This window comes from Anastrepha obliqua, chromosome 1, assembly GCF_027943255.1.
Source record: "Anastrepha obliqua isolate idAnaObli1 chromosome 1, idAnaObli1_1.0, whole genome shotgun sequence".
In the NCBI taxonomy this organism is placed as follows: Eukaryota; Metazoa; Arthropoda; class Insecta; order Diptera; family Tephritidae; genus Anastrepha; species Anastrepha obliqua.
In genome coordinates this window covers 100,656,239-100,674,614 of record NC_072892.1, presented here as the reverse complement: position 1 = coordinate 100,674,614, position 18,376 = coordinate 100,656,239, and the positions used below count along the sequence as shown (strand labels likewise).

The 18,376-nt window shown below is 34.4% G+C and overlaps 1 protein-coding gene across 1 annotated transcript in view; it reads left to right on the top strand.

The window, feature by feature from the left end:
- Window positions 1-18,376, top strand: part of LOC129252898 (uncharacterized) — a 38,718-nt gene that overhangs the window by 14,653 nt on the left and 5,689 nt on the right. The window contains exon 2 of the mRNA XM_054891051.1: window positions 16,657-16,927. Within this exon, the coding sequence (XP_054747026.1) occupies window positions 16,657-16,927 (271 nt within the window). The remainder of the gene's footprint in view (window positions 1-16,656; window positions 16,928-18,376) is intronic.

Below are 18,376 nucleotides of genomic sequence, written 5' to 3'. Positions count from 1 at the left end.
ATTTTACTTAATTTTTATAACCAGTGCACCACAAATCCACCACAAATATTGTCATTAGATGGGTTGGCATTCAAATTCGACCTTGATATGTTCGCATTCTAAAGAGCTAATACAGATTGGCGTAGCGTGAGAGGGTAACCCAGGTAGAGAGAAGAGGGGCAGGGAGGAGTGTGTGCGCTACTGATATTTTATATAGGTAAAATGGCTTGTTAATATACACGAAAATTCAAAAATGTTGAGGCTAAGTGAGGACACTTTCTCTTATGTGAAATGTTTTGATGTAGTGTGCAACCAGTGGGCGCTATCATTTTTCTATTCGATAAACTAATTGAGAATTGCAGAAAAGTATTAGGTGAATAAAATAATAAGAAAATAACACAAAATTATAAATAATTTTTTATATTTACCGGCGAGGGAAATAATAATTCTATCCCAATAACTCAAAAAATGTTTAAATTTAGTAAACGACGAAGAATTTGTTGAGAAGTGATTATTCAAAATAGAAAATGAGCATAATATTTGAGTTCTGACGGATTTTAAGAGTACGTGTAGATATGTACAGCAGCTCAAATTGAAAATGACTCCTTTACCTATCTTTAAAAAGCACAAAGTTTCCAAAATTTTCATGTAAAAAAAGAAAAACAGCAACTAATGTTCTTAAAAATTCATTGTATTGCCAGTCCACAAAATCCCATACAGTCCATATTTTATTCAAGTTGCAATTCAAGCTACAGTTACAAAAATAAAATTTAAAATAATGTCCAAGTTTCTAACCTCAGAACGAAAATTACCATTCTATTTTGAATGAATTTAAACAATTCCACAATTTATTACATATATTTGATCAGATCAGAACAACAGGAAAATTAATTTAGATGAAAAGAGTAACTTCGAGCATTGTGTCGCTTCTATGGAATGCATCTTGTGCTTTGGAAGCATTTACCATGACTCCAGGCTCGATAAAAACGATTGGAGAGCGCCCATCTGTGGCTACAGCGGCCCAAACCATTACCCGTGGCGGGTGTTGCCTCCTCGTGGCCAATCAATGACTCAAATCCTCCTATGAACGATTGGTCAAATAAACCCTATAGTTGTGGGAGTTTACGAATTGCTCCATTTGAAAATTTATCTCGTCAGAAAACTCAATGTTCGGAAATCGACCGCTCCTGGCCAAGCGAAGCAACTCCTTTGCTCTCTCAAGTTTGACTTGTTGCTGCTCTGCTGAATTTTTAGTTTTTTCGCCATTTGTTTGGCTCTTCGTCGGGGATTTTGCTTAAATCGCTTCTTCACTTTTTGAACCATTTCACGTGACGTTGCAGTCTTTTGATGACCACCTTCATGACGTTTCGCGATGCTACCATTATCATTGTAACGAGCAATGGTGCGATAAACAAAAACTTTATTTACTTTAAGGTACTCGAGCTCACGAACAATCGCGTGTTGTGATCTTCCAGCCAAATATAAGGCAATCACACTATTACATTTGAAATCCATTACTGATTTTCTTTTTTCGCATTTACTCTCGCCAAAATGCTTCCGCGCGCTTGTAAACAATACTGTGGACTGTCATTTAGCCAACTAACAAACAGCTGATGCCCATGCATCAGCAGAGCGAGCGGTTTGAAATTGGTTACACTTCAAGTGCTGGACCCTTCTCTTCTTGCATGGAATATTCGTCCAAAGCTCATACATTTTCCCACTATTGATAGTAGTACCTCATAACTTCCATTAGAAGAAATGGGCTAGAAATTTACCTTGTAGCAAACTAACTATAAATATTTAGTCTATCATTAGCTGTAATGTTTTCTCTCTGTCAGGTATTAAGGCATTTAAGGCACAGACTTTAACTCTCTTTCCTGTACTATTGATGTGTTAGACACTATTATAAATATTTAAAAATTAACTTCATGGCCAATGAGCTTTGTCGCAGGCTCAATTACAATGCGATGCACAATATAAGGGCAAATGTCAAATGTTTGAAGGCTGTTGGCAAGCTCGGTTAGCCGCTCATTTCAACGATCAAAAACGATCCTGCTGGAGCGTTAGCTGGAGATGGAATATCAGGAAAGAAATTGAGCAGTTATTGCTGTGCAGCAGTTGGTGAATACCAACAACTTTTCCGAATATATGATAATTTGCTTTCATTCTACCTCAGACCATTTATAATATGAATATTGTACATATACGTTCATTCGGTATAGACGTGTTTTCATCGAGCTCCGTGCTTTTTCTTCTTATTATGTAATATACTTTGATTAAAAAATTCATAATCTAAATAATAAATAAATGTTATAGAGAAAGTGACTCCATTATTGAAATACAAAGCATAATTTGCATATTAGCTGTAAAATGCCGTGTGTTTGTGGGCAGAGAGTTGATCGCAACAAAGTTAATGCCAAAGTTCAATGCGCTAAGTGCGGCGAATTTTACCCTTTAAGGTTGTGTTGGGATTTTGCAAAGCGATTTAGAATTTTTACTTAGCACTAACAACAATTATTTGTGTAAGGACTGTCAGGCTACTCGTCGGGCGTCTATTCGCTCCCCTCCCCTATGCCCTTCCCCAAGTGAGTGCATAAAAATAAATAAAACGAAAAAAGAACTTAAACATCATAAAAACTTGAGAAATAAGTTTTTTAAGAAGTTCAAGTTAACTAACGAAACCCGCTATTATGATTTTTTTTATCCTCCACAGGAATAAGTTTGGTACTTTAAATAAGTCTTTGTATAAGGAATTCATTCACAAATCTGAGCTTAATATAAAAAGTAATCCGAAGAATTTTTGGCGATATATTAAATCGATTAAAAAGGCCTATTCTATTCCTAATTCTGTTTTTTATAGGGACGTAACTGCCTGCTCTGTCAGCGATGCAGCGAATTTATTTGCTGATTTCTTTTCATCTAACTTCGTGTCTGATGAAGATATTCAGGAAGAACATTTGGCAGCCATTCGCCATAATTTCGTGGGGAAAGTGTCTTCTTCAGTTGACTTTGGTTCGCTTGTTCTATCAGATGATGATGTCATTGAGGGATTGTTAAAGATTAAAAACTCGGCCCATTCGGATGTAGACGGGCTTTCTGTAACTTTGTTTAAAAATTGTCGCTCTTTGGTTCAACCTCTTAAACTAATTTTTAACAAATCCTTGGCCGAAGGAATATTTATCGATGATTGGAAGCTGACTTCAGTCACTCCTATCTTCAAAAGCGGTAATAAAAGTCATATTGTAAATTATAGACCAATTTCCAAATTATCTGCTGTATCTAAACTCTTTGAATGCGTTGTTAAAGACAAGTTATATTTTAGTGTTAAACGTCTAATTAGTCCACGTCAGCATTGTTTTGTAGCTGCAAGATCTACCTTAACTAACTTATCCGTTTTTTCTGATGATTGCCACGCCGGCTTCCAGAATGGTTTCCAAACTGACGCGATATACACGGATTTTTCTAAAGCCTTTGATAAAATCTCCCATACGATTTTAGTAACTAAATTGGCTTGTCTCGGTTTTCATTCTACTTTCCTTGATTGGATTCGGTCCTATTTAATAAAGAGATGCTGCACTGTAGTCATCGATGGTGTTTCTTCGAAACACTACACTGCCACCTCTGGTGTACCTCAGGGTAGTATTTTAGGACCTTTGTTATTTGTTTTGTTTATTAATGATATTTATTCGTATTTTTCCTTTGCTAATTTTCTTCTCTATGCTGATGATCTTAAAGTGTACGCTGAAATAAGAAATTCCAGTGATTCAGCCGCCCTACAGTCCGAGTTGAATAATTTATTTTCCTGGTGCCTTATAAATCGTCTATTTCTTAATATTGAAAAATGTCATAAAATCACATTTTCTAAGCCTCAAAACCCCCTCAACACCTCTTATCATATCAATTATACATATCTTGCCTCGTCTGATGTGATAAAAGATTTAGGGGTTTTCTTTGATTCAAAGCTTAATTTTATCACGCACCTAAATTATGCCGTTTCCAATTCTCTTGCTATGCCCGCTTTTGTTAGACGTCACTCATCGCACTTCACTGATCCATATACTCTTAAGATTTTATACTCTGCGTTTGTGCGGTCCAAATTAGATTATGCCTCTTTTATTTGGAGGCCTTATCATGCAGTTCATATAAATCGAGTGTAGAGGGTTCAAAAAATTTTTGTGCGTTTCGAGCGACATTCACTCAATTTCTCAGACCCCAAACCATCATACGTTTCACGCTGTCGCTTGATTAGTCTCTGTCCATTAAGTGACAGAGGTACGTTTCAGGCAGTTTCTTTTATTTTCGATCTTGTTAATGGACTAATTGACTGCCCGTTTCTTCTTGAAAGAATATATTTTAATGTTCCTTGCAGGAACTTTCGCCGTGTCAAAATTTTTCATGTTGGCGTTAGGAGGACATTATATAGTTCCAAAGCACCTCTTGTTAGAACGCTGTCTGACATTAACTATCTCGCCTCCCTTTTGGATCTAAACTTTTCCAGAGCGAAACATGTATTTAATACCCAATTAAAAAATTTCTTCCTTTGTAAGAATTCTAAATAATTACCTAATACATTTTTAATTAATTTTTAATTTTAATTTAGCATTAATCTGTTTTCATAGTCTGTAAGAAATACTGTATTTTTATACTATTAATTGAATTAAATTAATGAATTAAATAAATAAATATGTAATATGTAAGTGTGCGTATAGGCAGATGTTAGTGCAGTAGTTGCGTTGGTTACGTCGGTTGCGCTGTTTGTATAGGGTTATTCAATAGGTGCGCTTCAACTTTATTCCGATAAGGAGGGCGAACGACGCAATATTTTTATTTTTCGCAATTATTTTTCGCTTGTCATTTGTAAACTTCATTAGTATACATTTCATCATGGAACGCTACATACTTGAGCAACGATTGCAAATCGTGCAAATTTTTTATGAAAATAATCGTTCTGTTGCTGCTACTTTAAGAGCATTACGACCATTTTACGGTCCATTTAACAAGCCGTCCCGTTTTGGGGTTATGTGAAGTCATTGGTCTACAGTAACAAGCCGGCGACGATTTGTGAGCTCAGAGCCAATATTGAACGCGAAATTGCTGGAATTTCCCCCGATTTATGCAAAAGAGTGGTCGAAAATTGTGTTCAACGATTGGACTTCGTAAAACGTGCACTCGGTGGTCATGCAAAAGAAATCGAATTTCATACTTAAATGTATATGTTCAAACTCGATAATAAAAAAAAAATTAGTTAAAAAAGTCAAACCGTTTGTGTTTTATTCAAAAAAGTTCAAAAGTTGAAGCGTACGGTTTTAAAAGTTTCGAGCAAAACAAGCATATTTTTGGGTGGCTCAATGTGTGTATTTTGAAAACCAGCTTAAATAAACTAATACGCAGAGCTCATTATTGCCTAAAATCAGCGTTATTTGCATTATTATTATGTTCAGTTTATATAATTATCATTTGTTCCCTATTTTTAAAATGTGGCATTTATAGCTCTAACGATTGCAAAATTCTCTGTATCCAGAAATTTCAAAAAATCGATTTTTTGATTTTTCAATATTTCGAAATCTTAAAAATATACTGTGAAAATTTCATGCGGAAGTTCCCAATATTATAGTTTCTACAGCCCATTAACTAGGTAGAGAGTGGTTCACGCGTTCCTGTACCTCAAACTTTAAATTCATTTATCTCGAAACGACTGTTTTCGGCCTAGTCTTGTCAAAAACAAAAAAAAAAAATATTCAACCGAAGCGTCTGAAATTTTACATGTTGTTCACAACATCAATGGCTATCGCCCATACTAAAATCATATTATTTTTTGAATTATTTAGTAATTTTTATTTATTTTTTACTAAAAAACTGAAAAAACCCCGATTGTTAGTGTCAAATTCAAAACCGCGCCTTTTTGTCAATTTTTTTTATTCTACAACGGGACATATCTACAGTCATACTGATTAATAGTTCTTTTGGTTTTTGTGTTTCAGATAAATAGAAGAGCAAAAAGGGACAATACCGTGCAGGTCCAATTTTTTGGGAGGGCAAATTTCAGCGCCATTTTTTAAATTAAATTTAATGATAATTTTTTTTTCATTTTTGTAAGTAAAATAAGAAGCTTAAGAAATATAAACATCGTTATTAAAAAAAACAAAATCCTGAAAATAACCTACATTTTCGAGCTCTAAGCCACTGGGACCCCTTAAATGAGATCCTTCATCTTTTCTCTAAAACTAAATCTTGGCTTTTGTTAATAAAGTTAACAGCTTTCGAAAATCTCGTTTCTGGAACGTTTAGCGGAATACGGGTAAAAATTAGCCAAATTTTTATTACATTTCTTTTTTTAATTTTAATCAGAATTAAAAAAAAGCTGTATACACATTTTTATAGTCCATTAAAATTTAATATAATAAAGGGTTAGTTTATAGTAGCTCCTTGAATTAGATACTTTTTTCCCTAACAATACCGCGTCGTTTCCCTATATACAGTGAAAGAATATACATATATGTACATAAAGGGTGATTTTTTAAGATCTATAGGAAATAGTTTCAAAAAACCACACCTAAAATTCAAAAAAATGCATGAAGTTTTTGTTTAAGTCGATAGTACAGTCCATATAATTCAATGTTTGAAGATTATGTCATGCAAATGTTGACCGCGACTGCGCTTCAAATGGTCCATCCGCTTAGTCCAATTTTGGCATACTCTTTCCAATGGTTCGGCCGGCATCTCACATATAAATGCTTTAATGTTGTCTTCCAATGCGTTAATTGAAGCAGGCTTGTCTGAATAGACATGAGCTTTAACATAGCCCCACAAAAAATAATCTAAAGGCGTTCTATCGCACGATCTGGGTGGCCAATTGACAGGTTCCGAACGTGAGATAAAATGTTCCCGGAACTCGCCTCTCAACAAGTCCATTGTTACGCGTGCTGTGTGGCATGTGGCACCGTCTTGCTAAAACCACATGTCATGCAAGTCAAGTTCTTGCATTTTGGGCAAAAAAAAGTTGGATATCATTTCACGGTAACACTCACCATTCACAGTTACGTTACGATTCGCAGCATCTTTGAAGAAGTACGGTCCAATGATACCTCCAGCCCATAAACCGCACCAAACTGTGACCTTTTCTAGATACATTGGTAGCTCTTGCAATTCTTCTGGCTAATCTTCACTCCAAAATCGACAATTTATTTTAGTACACATTGATCCAAAAATGAGCTTGGTCGCTGAACACAATTTTTCGACTTTAAACTTTCTTAACAGAACACGCATTTTTATAATAAAATTCAATGATTTGCAAGCGTTGTTCGTTTGTAAGACGATTCATGGTTAAATTATAGACCAAACTGAAGATGTTTGACAGTGAAACAAAACACGAAACGTGCGTCAGCTGTTTAAACCAACTGTTTAAAAAGATAAAAGCTAAAAAATCACCCTTTATATAATTGTTATATATAATATATAATTTTTTTTTATTTAAGAAAAGCAATGCAATGAAGAAAAAAACTGTAAAAGATCAACGTAATTATTTAGCAATTTCAAACTTGTACTTCTTTGTACTAATCAGGGTTGGGCATTTTGCACTACCACTATATTGCACTACCATTAGTTTTTTACTGTTAGTTAAAACAAGGGTTCCATTATCACTAAACCTTCAGTTTTTCAGTGTTTTAACTATTCAGTTATTGTATTAATTATTTAGTGCACCATACCCAAGCCTGGTACTAATATTTATCTGGCTAGAAAATTACGTACTAATTATTTTGGGATTGTTTTTTTTTTTTAATTCTTATTAAAAAGTTAAAAATTTTGATAAACTTTTGCCCAATTCTGGTTTAAGTTTGAAATTGGAAGTTATGGCTTTTTGTCAGACAATGAGTTCTACTTTTATAAAAAAAAAGTAATGAACATTAAAAACAAGCAAAAAAATCATAACAGGTCAAAATATCGAGATCATATATTTTTTCCAGGGCTGTATATGCACAGATTTACATAATGAAACTGTTAATGTGAAATTTTTTACTATCCTGAAGTTCAAAAATTAATTTTCTTGTGCTTTCAGCTTTTCAAAGCTCAAAATTCAATTTAAACTGCAGAAATATGTCAAAACGGTTAATGTGTACTGTAACAATTTTCTCCTACACCTACGATAAAAATATGCAAGAAGTGGGAACTTTGACTCTCCTAAAAATTTTTCAGACATAAACTTTCAAATCGTCGCCACACGTATATTTTTTATGTTTTATGTTTTTACTCTACGAGAATTGTTATTTTGGAAAAAATTAGAATTGTTCGTACTGTGTTATAGAAATGTTACATGATTTTAGACCCCATTCCATAGTCCCCATTTTAAATATCGATTTTATTTAAAATTATTAAAAAATACAAAATCGAAATTTTTTTCTTAGCGCCACACAGTGCGATTCCCAAAAAGCTGGCCAAAACTCAAAAAATTAAGTAATTGATTCAAAATTTCTTACTCGGGGGTTGTCGGGGTCGCTGATTACGAATTTGATCTTAAAATTTTGAAAATCCACCCCCTTCCACCCCTATTGGCCACCCCCTCACGTGAAATAGCGAATATTCTAGAACATAATCAAGATGCATGTTAATTTATGTTTTCAATTCAATTCGAAATAACAAAATGTGGGATTTAAGTCTAGTAATACATTTTTCGATTTCATACGAGTATGACTTCAATGAATAAATTTTTTTGCACTCGTAGCTTTTCTGCGATGGATTAAGTCATAAAGCTGATTATGTCCACTTCAGAGAAAGACTTAAGGCAGCTATGAAGGTCAAAATCAAATCACTTATTTTTGTTTTCAGTTCTGCTTTAAAAAAAAAATTACAATAGAAAAATTACTTTCACACTGAAAGCGCTTTAAAATACTATTGCAGAAATACTCTTTACAATTTTCCCACGTATTGTCGCCCAGTTGCTTAGTTTCCCAGGTGTCTGATGTTGCATTATTCTAAATATATACCTCATGGCGGATTATTTATTTTGAAATATGCATTCAACCGTTAAAAGGACTTACTTAAGCCAGCCAAGGTGGCATAATAGGAAGTTTAATTTTAAAGCAGGAACAGCAAAAAATCAAATATTATTACATTATTGTTGGAATGTAGCAAACGAAAAATTATAGCTACTTCCTTGGGTTTCATCACCGAGGCGCCAAAGGTCATAAAAGATAAGAGAAACAAAAAACAAAACAAAAAAAAACACAATGTACACAAATACTTATACTGCTAACGGAGCTAATCGTTACCCTGTAGGAAAATACACCTTCATTGATATAAAGCAGTGATGCCTAGTGTTGGCGCAAAATGGTTGCCTAAGTATTTGTGCTGTTTTCGGCTTTATAAATTTATCAATTCCAAAGTCTTGGTAACGAGGTCTTCGTGATGCTAGTTCTTCATCAAATAATTTTTTTTTAATAAATAAAACACTGAGGATCGTAAACGAATTTAAGTAAAAATAATATTTCAAATAGAATTAATGGCGACATTTTCGGTTTATTTTATAAATATTTGTTGCTTCGAATTAATAAAATAAATTAGCCCAAGTGACGCTTAACTCACAAGCAATGTTACCAGATTTACAGTCTTAATTGAAAAGCACAGGGTTTTAAGTATCACACAGCAAAAGTTACAATTTTTCTAATATAGAATATCAGATTTGGTAGAATAAATTAAAATATCTGAAGTTTTTTAATTTTTTAATTCAAATTTTTATTATATAATAAAATTAAATGATAAAATATTAGGAATTCATGCATTTTCTGCTATTTTAAGAAAAATCGTATCCTCGTGTCAAATAAAATGTTTCAAAAAAATGAACAAAGCAGTTTACGAAAAATAATGAAGCCTAATTTCATTAAATGAAAATGTGATTTAATTTAAATCTTCCAGTTTATAAGCAATGTTTAGAAAAGAATAGTTGAGATTATTTATTTATTTATTATTTATTATTATTTATGTTGTTTTTCTGTTATGACATTCAGTTTAATTTAGATATTTCGAGTTTCCTTAATTTAAAATTCCATCTCCAAAACTGTGCGAAAAGTATGATTTTTGATCGTAGAATCAGCCAACCATTGTGCCCCATGTGGCTCATTGTGGCCCAATGCTTCAATTGAAAACTCTAGGAATCGATGATGGTAATGTGCCATTGCTTTTCTATGAAATTCAAATCGGAACTTCATGTTGCCTCTTGCAGAAGAAAGATTTACTACGTTCTATACCACCCCAAAGATGCTGCGTTGTCATGCTGCCGACGTCTTGTCTGATGAGAGCGCCTTCTAATACTGCGTTTTTAGTGAAATGAATGATTTAGTTTTTAGTGCAGTTGCAGAGAACGCCACCACTCCCAATGCTGATAGATTATCAGGCTTGGCCTTCAGCTATGGTGCAAAACGAAATTGTGAGAGCAACTTCGGCTGTCACGTCATAGGGGATACCGCAGCAGAATTCTGTCCGCTCATTTCTCAAGTATTCTAAATAGTCGTTGTTCAGATGGCAATGAAGCAGTATGGGCATGATTTTTTTCCTAGATAACCACCAAGGTATCAGTTTTTTCATAACAAACCGCTATAATGACCACGGTTATGCCAATAAGCTGATTATTTCAAATTTGCTGAGAGCTGGTTAATTGGTCTGAAATTGGCCACACCTTCTGAATTATTTTCACCATGATCGCTCCCACTCTAACTCTCCCACCTCCGAAATTTGTTTCGAAGATCACGCCAATAGCACCTCATGGAATCGGAATGGTTAAAATTAAATAACTTCTCATCGGAGAAGACAATTGTATTCTAATCCTTTTCTCATTGTCTGCGTGCAAATTTTAGCTTTGTCATTGTGTGAAGTGATTTAAGCGAGGGTGGGGAAGCAGCCACTTATTCCATCTAAGGTGAAGCGTCGATCGTAAAATATGCCTCAAAATGTCTTTTTTCCTTGAAAGTTAGGAATGACAGACTTAGAATTGGTTACTTCTTTGATAAAAGACAATTTAAGTTTTTTCTTTCTTTGACAAGTATTTTCCTTTAGCAGTATTCTCATTTCTTGGAGGAACGTAAAGAAATTTTATCGAATTTTTTTAATTATGTTAAAAGAGAGATAACTACTACTATTTAAATGCAAACAAATAGTTAACAAAAATTGTTTATTTCATTGAACTTTATGGTTATTTAGGCTACGGTTATAAATGACTAAGTAATTAAATATTTCGCGAAAAAGAAGGCATGCCTGGCCGAAAAAAAATTTAGGTCGACTTAAGTTTTTTTAATAAATTCGTAAAGATATGTGTGTAATATGCAAGATTTCTATTTCATTTTTATCATACTTGTTCTTATTTGACAAAGTAGCACAAGCTTTGAATGCAAAATTTGTTTCACTGGTTCATGTTTTCCTGCCGGGTCACTTTAGTCGACTATTTGAAGCTGCTTTATTTGGAAGTTCTTTTTAGCGTGTGTGCTCATGTATGTGTTTATAAAAACGCATCGATATGTTGTTACTCAATTGAGACATTTTTGTATCGGTATCAGGTGCCGGCAGCTGTAAATACTGATAAAAAAAACAAGATTCTATTGTAGGAGAAAATACGGAAGGAAAACAAATTGCGAATTAAACTATGAGGAAATCAATACAGGTACACAAATAAATAAAATGCGGGCAAGAGAATATATAAAAACGTGTTGGCATCTTTTGAAGCGAATTGAAAGAAGAATTGAACAAATTTTACAAAATAGTGGATTAAATATTTCAGAATAGTCGTATAATAATATCATATAATATTACAGTACAGTGACAGCCCCTGGGAAAGAAGGAAAATATACAAAAAAAATGTAAGAAAGCTGTTGGCAATTGATATTAAGCAAATAATAATAATTTAGTTCCCTACTTTAAGGATAAGTAGGTTATGGAAACAAAGTATGCTAGGCGTGTTTAAAAAAAGTTACAGTGCCAAGCTACCGAGAAACAGCGTTGCCAGATTGTTTTTTTTAACCACACATTTCGAAAAACTAGTTTCGACTAAAAAACCGTCATCTTCAAAACGAAGAAATTTTTAAGAAAATATTTTTTTTTTGTACTACACACAAATAACAAAACGAAAAATAAAATCATTTAAAATAGAACAAAATAAACAGCTTCAAAACAGTTTTTATTAACTGGAATATTTAATTAAAATCAGAATTTCTTTAATGAAACTTGGTTACTTTGCATACTCTGTTTTGCTAATTTTTTTGTACGCTTGATTCCATACTTAAAATTTAGTACAATTTGAAGAATTTTTTTTTAAGAAACCTTTCGTCCAAAAAAGACCAGAAAATGGTGGAGTTTCTAATTTATTTCTAATTTATTTTTGATATATTTTTTTTTAAATTGATGTGGAATTTTTCTTATGGTAATTCAAAACAAAAAAGAAAAATAGGATATTTCAATTTATTCGTCCTCATCTGAAATTCCAGAAAAACTGTAAACTGTAAAGAAACCCGCAAGCTTTTTGTTAAAACAGTAACTGACAAATTCGAATCTCGGTTAACCACCAAATTAAGAGAAACATTTTTCTAATAGCGGTCGCGCCTCGGCAGGCAATGGCAAACATCCGAGTGTATTTCTGCCATGAAAAAGCTTCCCATAAAAATATTTGCCGTTCGGGGCTTGAAACTGTAGGTTCCTCCATTTAGGGAACAACATCAAGACGCACACCACAAATAGGAGGAGTAGCTCGGCCAAACACCCAAAAAGGGTGTACGCGCCATTTACAGTTTCTTGCTTATCACAAACGAATGACGCCAGAGAGTAAATAAAATTGTATTTGCTGATTAGCAGTTAGCTAAGTCGGCTTTTTTGTTGTTAGCTGCCTTATAAAGAATGTAGACATTTATTACTGAAAGGTCAAGTAAAAGTGCAATTCCCAATTTCTCATAAGTATCAATTCAAACCTTTGCTTGATTTGATTTTCTTATATTCAATAGCAGCCAATGATTTTGCCTTGGCTCGTTTTGTAGATCTCGTTACGTCGCCTAGTTTAAGGCTCACCAGGATTAGTTTGTTCATCGAAAGAGTCAGTATACAAATCGAATCATCTGACAATCAAATCTCATCAACCATAGAGCCATCACCCGAAAAATCAATGCTTCACTTTTTTTTAACTTTTGCTTTGCCATTTATAACCAATTCTCACAAATAATTCTGAAAAACTAAATTAAAGTCGTATAAAAAATTAAACAAAAATAAAATTGAAGTAAAAAATACATAAATAAAATAGAAAAAAAAAACATTTTGCATATTTTGGTAAGATACCGATTTTATAGATTCCAGTGCCGTCATGCTGGGCCATGTCATGCAAAAACTTGCGACATTACTAATAATGTAATAGTTATAAAATCCAAAATAAGCAGTAAAGCAGATCGGCGGAGGTGGCACAGCAATCAATATGCCGGGTGGCGCAAAATTAATCACCCTCTAAGAAGATTTACAATTTTTGCAAATGGCACTCTACGTCAATCATATTTGACCCTTTTGAGCTCAACAGCTGCATGATCTGGTGATGAAGCGAAAAAAGGTTATTTAAATGCGAAATCGGATGATTAATTTTGTGCCACCTTGTATAATGTTTTCACATCATTTTCTAACTGAAAACCTGTTTGGGCTCATGTGAAGATTGTCGTCGAATTCACTTGGCACTCAATGTCTCAAAGAAAATATACGAGCTCGGTTAAATACCAACAATTACAACTAATGATTAAAAACTGTGTAAAAGCTTGTTTAAAAGAGGGAAATTAGTTATCAGAGGGAACCAAAGAAAAAAGAAAGGCTGGCCCAAAAGTACAAGAAAATTAGAAAAATTAGTATTTCTTGCTTATAAAGTGAAGATATATGAAATACATATTTGAACAAAATTTGGCATTGAACGCAGAACTGTATAAATGCGTTTTTTTTCTAATGGATCGGCGGTGTACTGCGGAGGGTAGACCCTTGACAGATTTGCGCCAAGTTTCTCCAGTCTTGCGTGTTGAATTTTTCCCATTAGAAAAATCGAGCACTTTTATGCCATTTCCGAATGACTGCGGGCTTTTAAAGATTGCGTCAATAGAATTGCGCAACAAAAACCTTAAATACCCCATAATGACTATGAATACGAGGTGTGTACAAAAAATTTCTCGAATTTTGAATGTTCGCAGGTTACGTATAATCCAATTTCGATTTTTTTGTGGCGATGTGTTGGTACTCATGTCTCTCACTCATGCTGACGAGTTCGGCCATTTTGAATGTTCAGTTAATTTTTGACTGCTGCTTTGCTTGCACGTGTTTCGGCTCGTCTTCGATTTTTACATATTCAAAACGATGGATCAAAGAACCTGTATCAAATTTCGTGTGAAAAATGAAATTAAGTGCGCGGATGCATTCCGAATGTTCCCTGCGTCATACGGAGAAGCTATTTTGGACCAAAGCAACGTTTATCGGTGGTACAAAATGTTCTCAGAAGGCCGAGAAGATGTGAACGACGAAAAGCATGGGCGCCCGGCATGCACTTCAACAACAGACGAAAAAATTGCTGAAGTGAAGAAAATGGCGTTAGCCAATCGTCGAATCACCGTTAGAGAAGCTGCTGAGGACCTAGACATAACGATTGGCTCGTGCAATTCGATTTTTTTCGCCGTAAATTCGTACCAAAACTGCTCAATTTCGACTCAAAGGAGCATGGCATGAACATTGCTAATGAGATGTTAGACTCTGTCGGCGATGACACAAAAATGCTCCAGAGGGTTATAGCTGGTGACGAATCGTGGGTTTATGATTATGACGTGGAAACCAAAGCTTAATCATCTCAATGGAAGCTGTCGCACGAACCAAGACCGAAAAAGGCGCGCCAAGTTCGGTCGAATGTAGAAGTATTGCTTACCGTTTTCTTCAATTGCAGGGGCGTTGTGCATAATGAGTTCACACAGGGTAAAACGGTCAATAAGGAATATTACCTGCAAGTCATGCGCAATTTGCGCGAAGCAATCCGCCAGAAACGCCCGGATTTGTGGAAGAACAAAAATTGGCTTGTTGCATCATGATAACGTCCCTGCTCACACATCGTTGCTTGTGCGCGTCTTTTTGGCCAAAAACCAAAGAATAACGCACTAATGATGCCCCAGCTACCGTATTTCCGAGATCTGGCTCCCTGTGACTTTTTCTTGTTCCCGAAACTGAAGAGGTTCATGAAGGGACGACGCTACGCTACGATTGGCGAGATAAAAATGGCATCGAAGGAGGAGCTGAACAAGATAAAAAAATGATTTTTTGAAGTGCTTCGAAGATTGGAAAAAACGTTGGCACAAGTGCATAATATCTCATGGACATTACTTTGAAAGGGATGAAATAGATATTAATGAATAAATAAATAATTTTTGAAAAAACAGAAAATTCGCAATACTTTTTGAACACATCTCGTACAAGAAAAAAAAAATATTTTGATGAAAACTACTTCCATCTAAATATGAAAAATGCGTCTTAGAAAATATTTAATGTTGTGAGTTTTTTACTTTTTCTGTAACATTCGCCATTAGAGCCCTAATCCTGTCTTGGTCCGTCTAAATACTCGCAAATAATTACTTTCGGCGAAAGTCGTTTTCTTTGTTTCAGGTTTGTTTTGTTGCCTCCGGTTTCCTCTTGACTAAAGCCCAATATCTGTCGGTTAGATGGAGCTCTGGACAATTAGGTCGATTTGCCTGTCTGGTTACAATTTAAATTTAATAAAAATATTATAGTTATTAAATAGTCAAAAGCTGACTTTCTGATGTGGCATGACTAAGGCAAAAAGAAAGTTCACACATTATGTTGGTCACTAAATGTCGGAAGACTTTTTTGTAGTACTCTTTCACATTCATTTTTGCATTAAGGATTCCGGTTGTGGCGAAAGGTTAACTTATTTTGTCACAAATAGAAGCCTGCCAGTGCAGAGAGAAGCTTTTATGAGTACTCCGTGTGAGTTATGGAGTTTTAAGCTTTTTCTCAACATTTCCTTTAACATCTGCCTCGTAAAACTCCTAGCCTAGAAGCTGAGAAATATCAAATAAGGCTTACTCGCCTCTTTCGTCATTCCTAAAGCAGTAATCGAACTTTTTGAAGAAACAGGATTGCTGTGAGGGATTTTAACTCGTATTTTTTTTTTTATTACATATTTTTTTTTGCTGCATTGCGATCCAGTGCTTTTTGGACTTTAAAAGTCTTGGCTCTGCGCACAAATACAACTTTGGCTCTGCGCACAAATGCATTAAAGCAATCCGCTAGTAAGGCGGTTTTTTCAGATAGCTAAGGATTTTTCTTTAGCAAGCTCACTACTTTTCTGGTCACCAGAACCTTTTTCACTAGAACCGCTGCCTTTGTTCTGGTTAGCAATGCGATTTATAACTCGTCAAAATTTTACTGACTTTACAATTTTATTAGAAACGCTCTAAAGGAAGAAAGGCAATTGAAGAAACAGCAACACAACGCTGGAATCACAAAAATCTGTCAAAATAAAGCTAAATAAATGGCAAAAACGTGTCTCAAAAAAGATATACAAAAAATTGTCGTTCTCCCTACATAAGTACATTTTTTTTACCTTTCTGTTTCTTTTTTGCTGCCATTTTTCTTTCATGCCTCATACTGATGAGCTGTTTATTTGTTTTTGTTTCGTTGTAGGCCATGCATTTGGCAAACTCTCCCAATATCAACTCAAAGCCGTACACGCCCATACAGGAACAACAAAAACAACAACAACGTCAACAACATGAACAACATCTTCAACACCCAAACAAACGGTCATTGTTAACGCCAGAAGTAGCGACAGCGACATTGAAAACACGTCAAAAACGTTCACAACATGGTTTGGCCACTTCGGACGAGTACTTGAGAAATATGCCAACGTATGCTTACAATCTGGCATTACTCAACATTATGCACAGCCTGAGGAGTGAGTATATAATTCGCATGGAAATAAATCATATTCACTTATAATCTAAAATATTAATGCCCTTGAATTGAAGTGTTGCGAATGACGAAGTAAATAAAGTGCGTCTCTTCTTAGAGTGAAAAACAAATTTTAGTGAAATTTTTTCTTTTTGTGTTAACAAAGAAGTGAAAATGTGCATGAGTATTCTCCCGTTAATAATTTTCATTTTTAAATACTAAATTTTCCATGTATACTAGGGGAGAAGACGCTTCGTAACTAAAATCCAGCAAATTTCAAAACTTTGGCTAGACTGAACTTTGACACAACTAGAGTTGGGTATTTCCCGAGAAAATCCCAATCTCGACAATCGGGATTTCCCGAAATAACGAAAATTTCAATTCTCGAGATGCGGGATTTCCCGAAAATAATTTTTGAGATTTCTCGAGAATTCTCGAAAATTCGGGAAAAATTCCAAAAAATTAAAAAAAAAATCTAAAACCAGTGTAAGAGCAATGAATTTCATAAAATATTATTTTTATTTATTTTTATTAAAGTATAAATTACATAAACAAATATTTGAAAATATTACTATTTTAATTATTGCAAACAAAAAAGTGAAACAAAAATAATTACAAAAAAATTCAAAACAAAAATAATTCAAGATTATACTTATTAAAATAGGGGGAAAAAGTGATTGTAAACATTATTTCCCAAAGTGGTGTTTTAAAAAACACAGACTGTCAATGGCTTCGTCTGACAATCGCGTATGCTTTTTGGACACATTACCCGCTGTAGAAAAATTCCTCTCATTTTGAGTCGATGTTGGCTTAACAGTGTTAAAAGGCCCGATCAGTCTTTCAACATTTTGTGTTTTCTCTCCAGTTTTTTCATATAGTTTTAGCTCGTTGCTAAGCGACGAAAACATCTGGTTCGCCGCATGTTGAGCAATGTCTGCTTTCGGTTTTGAGCATTGCTGAACGTATTTTTCAAGCTGTTTCGCCATATCTTCTTCATCGACGTTGTTGGTTGCAAATACGTCATCATCGTCAGAACTAGACACTGCTTGGTATTCTTGAATGCTCGTAGAAAATAGACGAACCAAGTAGTTTTCGTTTTTTAGGCTGGATAAGAATTCATTGCCCAATTCGGTGTTCTGATTCTCCAATTTTGTGAACAAAAATTTGAGAATAGAATCCGCAGCAAGTAAGTTCACATTTTGGCGACTAAGTGCTTCTACAGCAACACGTATAGGTTTAAGAGCATTTATGATATCCTCGCAATACTTTTCTTCTGCGTCAGTAGTGGCCATAAAATTTAAATTAAGAGTGTCGAGCGCCTAACGAACATGCTTGCTGATGCAAATGTATCTGGCCAGCATAGTTTCCAGGCTATTCCAACGTGTTTTGCAATCCAACAGCAAGAAAAGCTCTTTCTTCTCGACCTCTTTAACATAATTCTGCAAGATGGCAT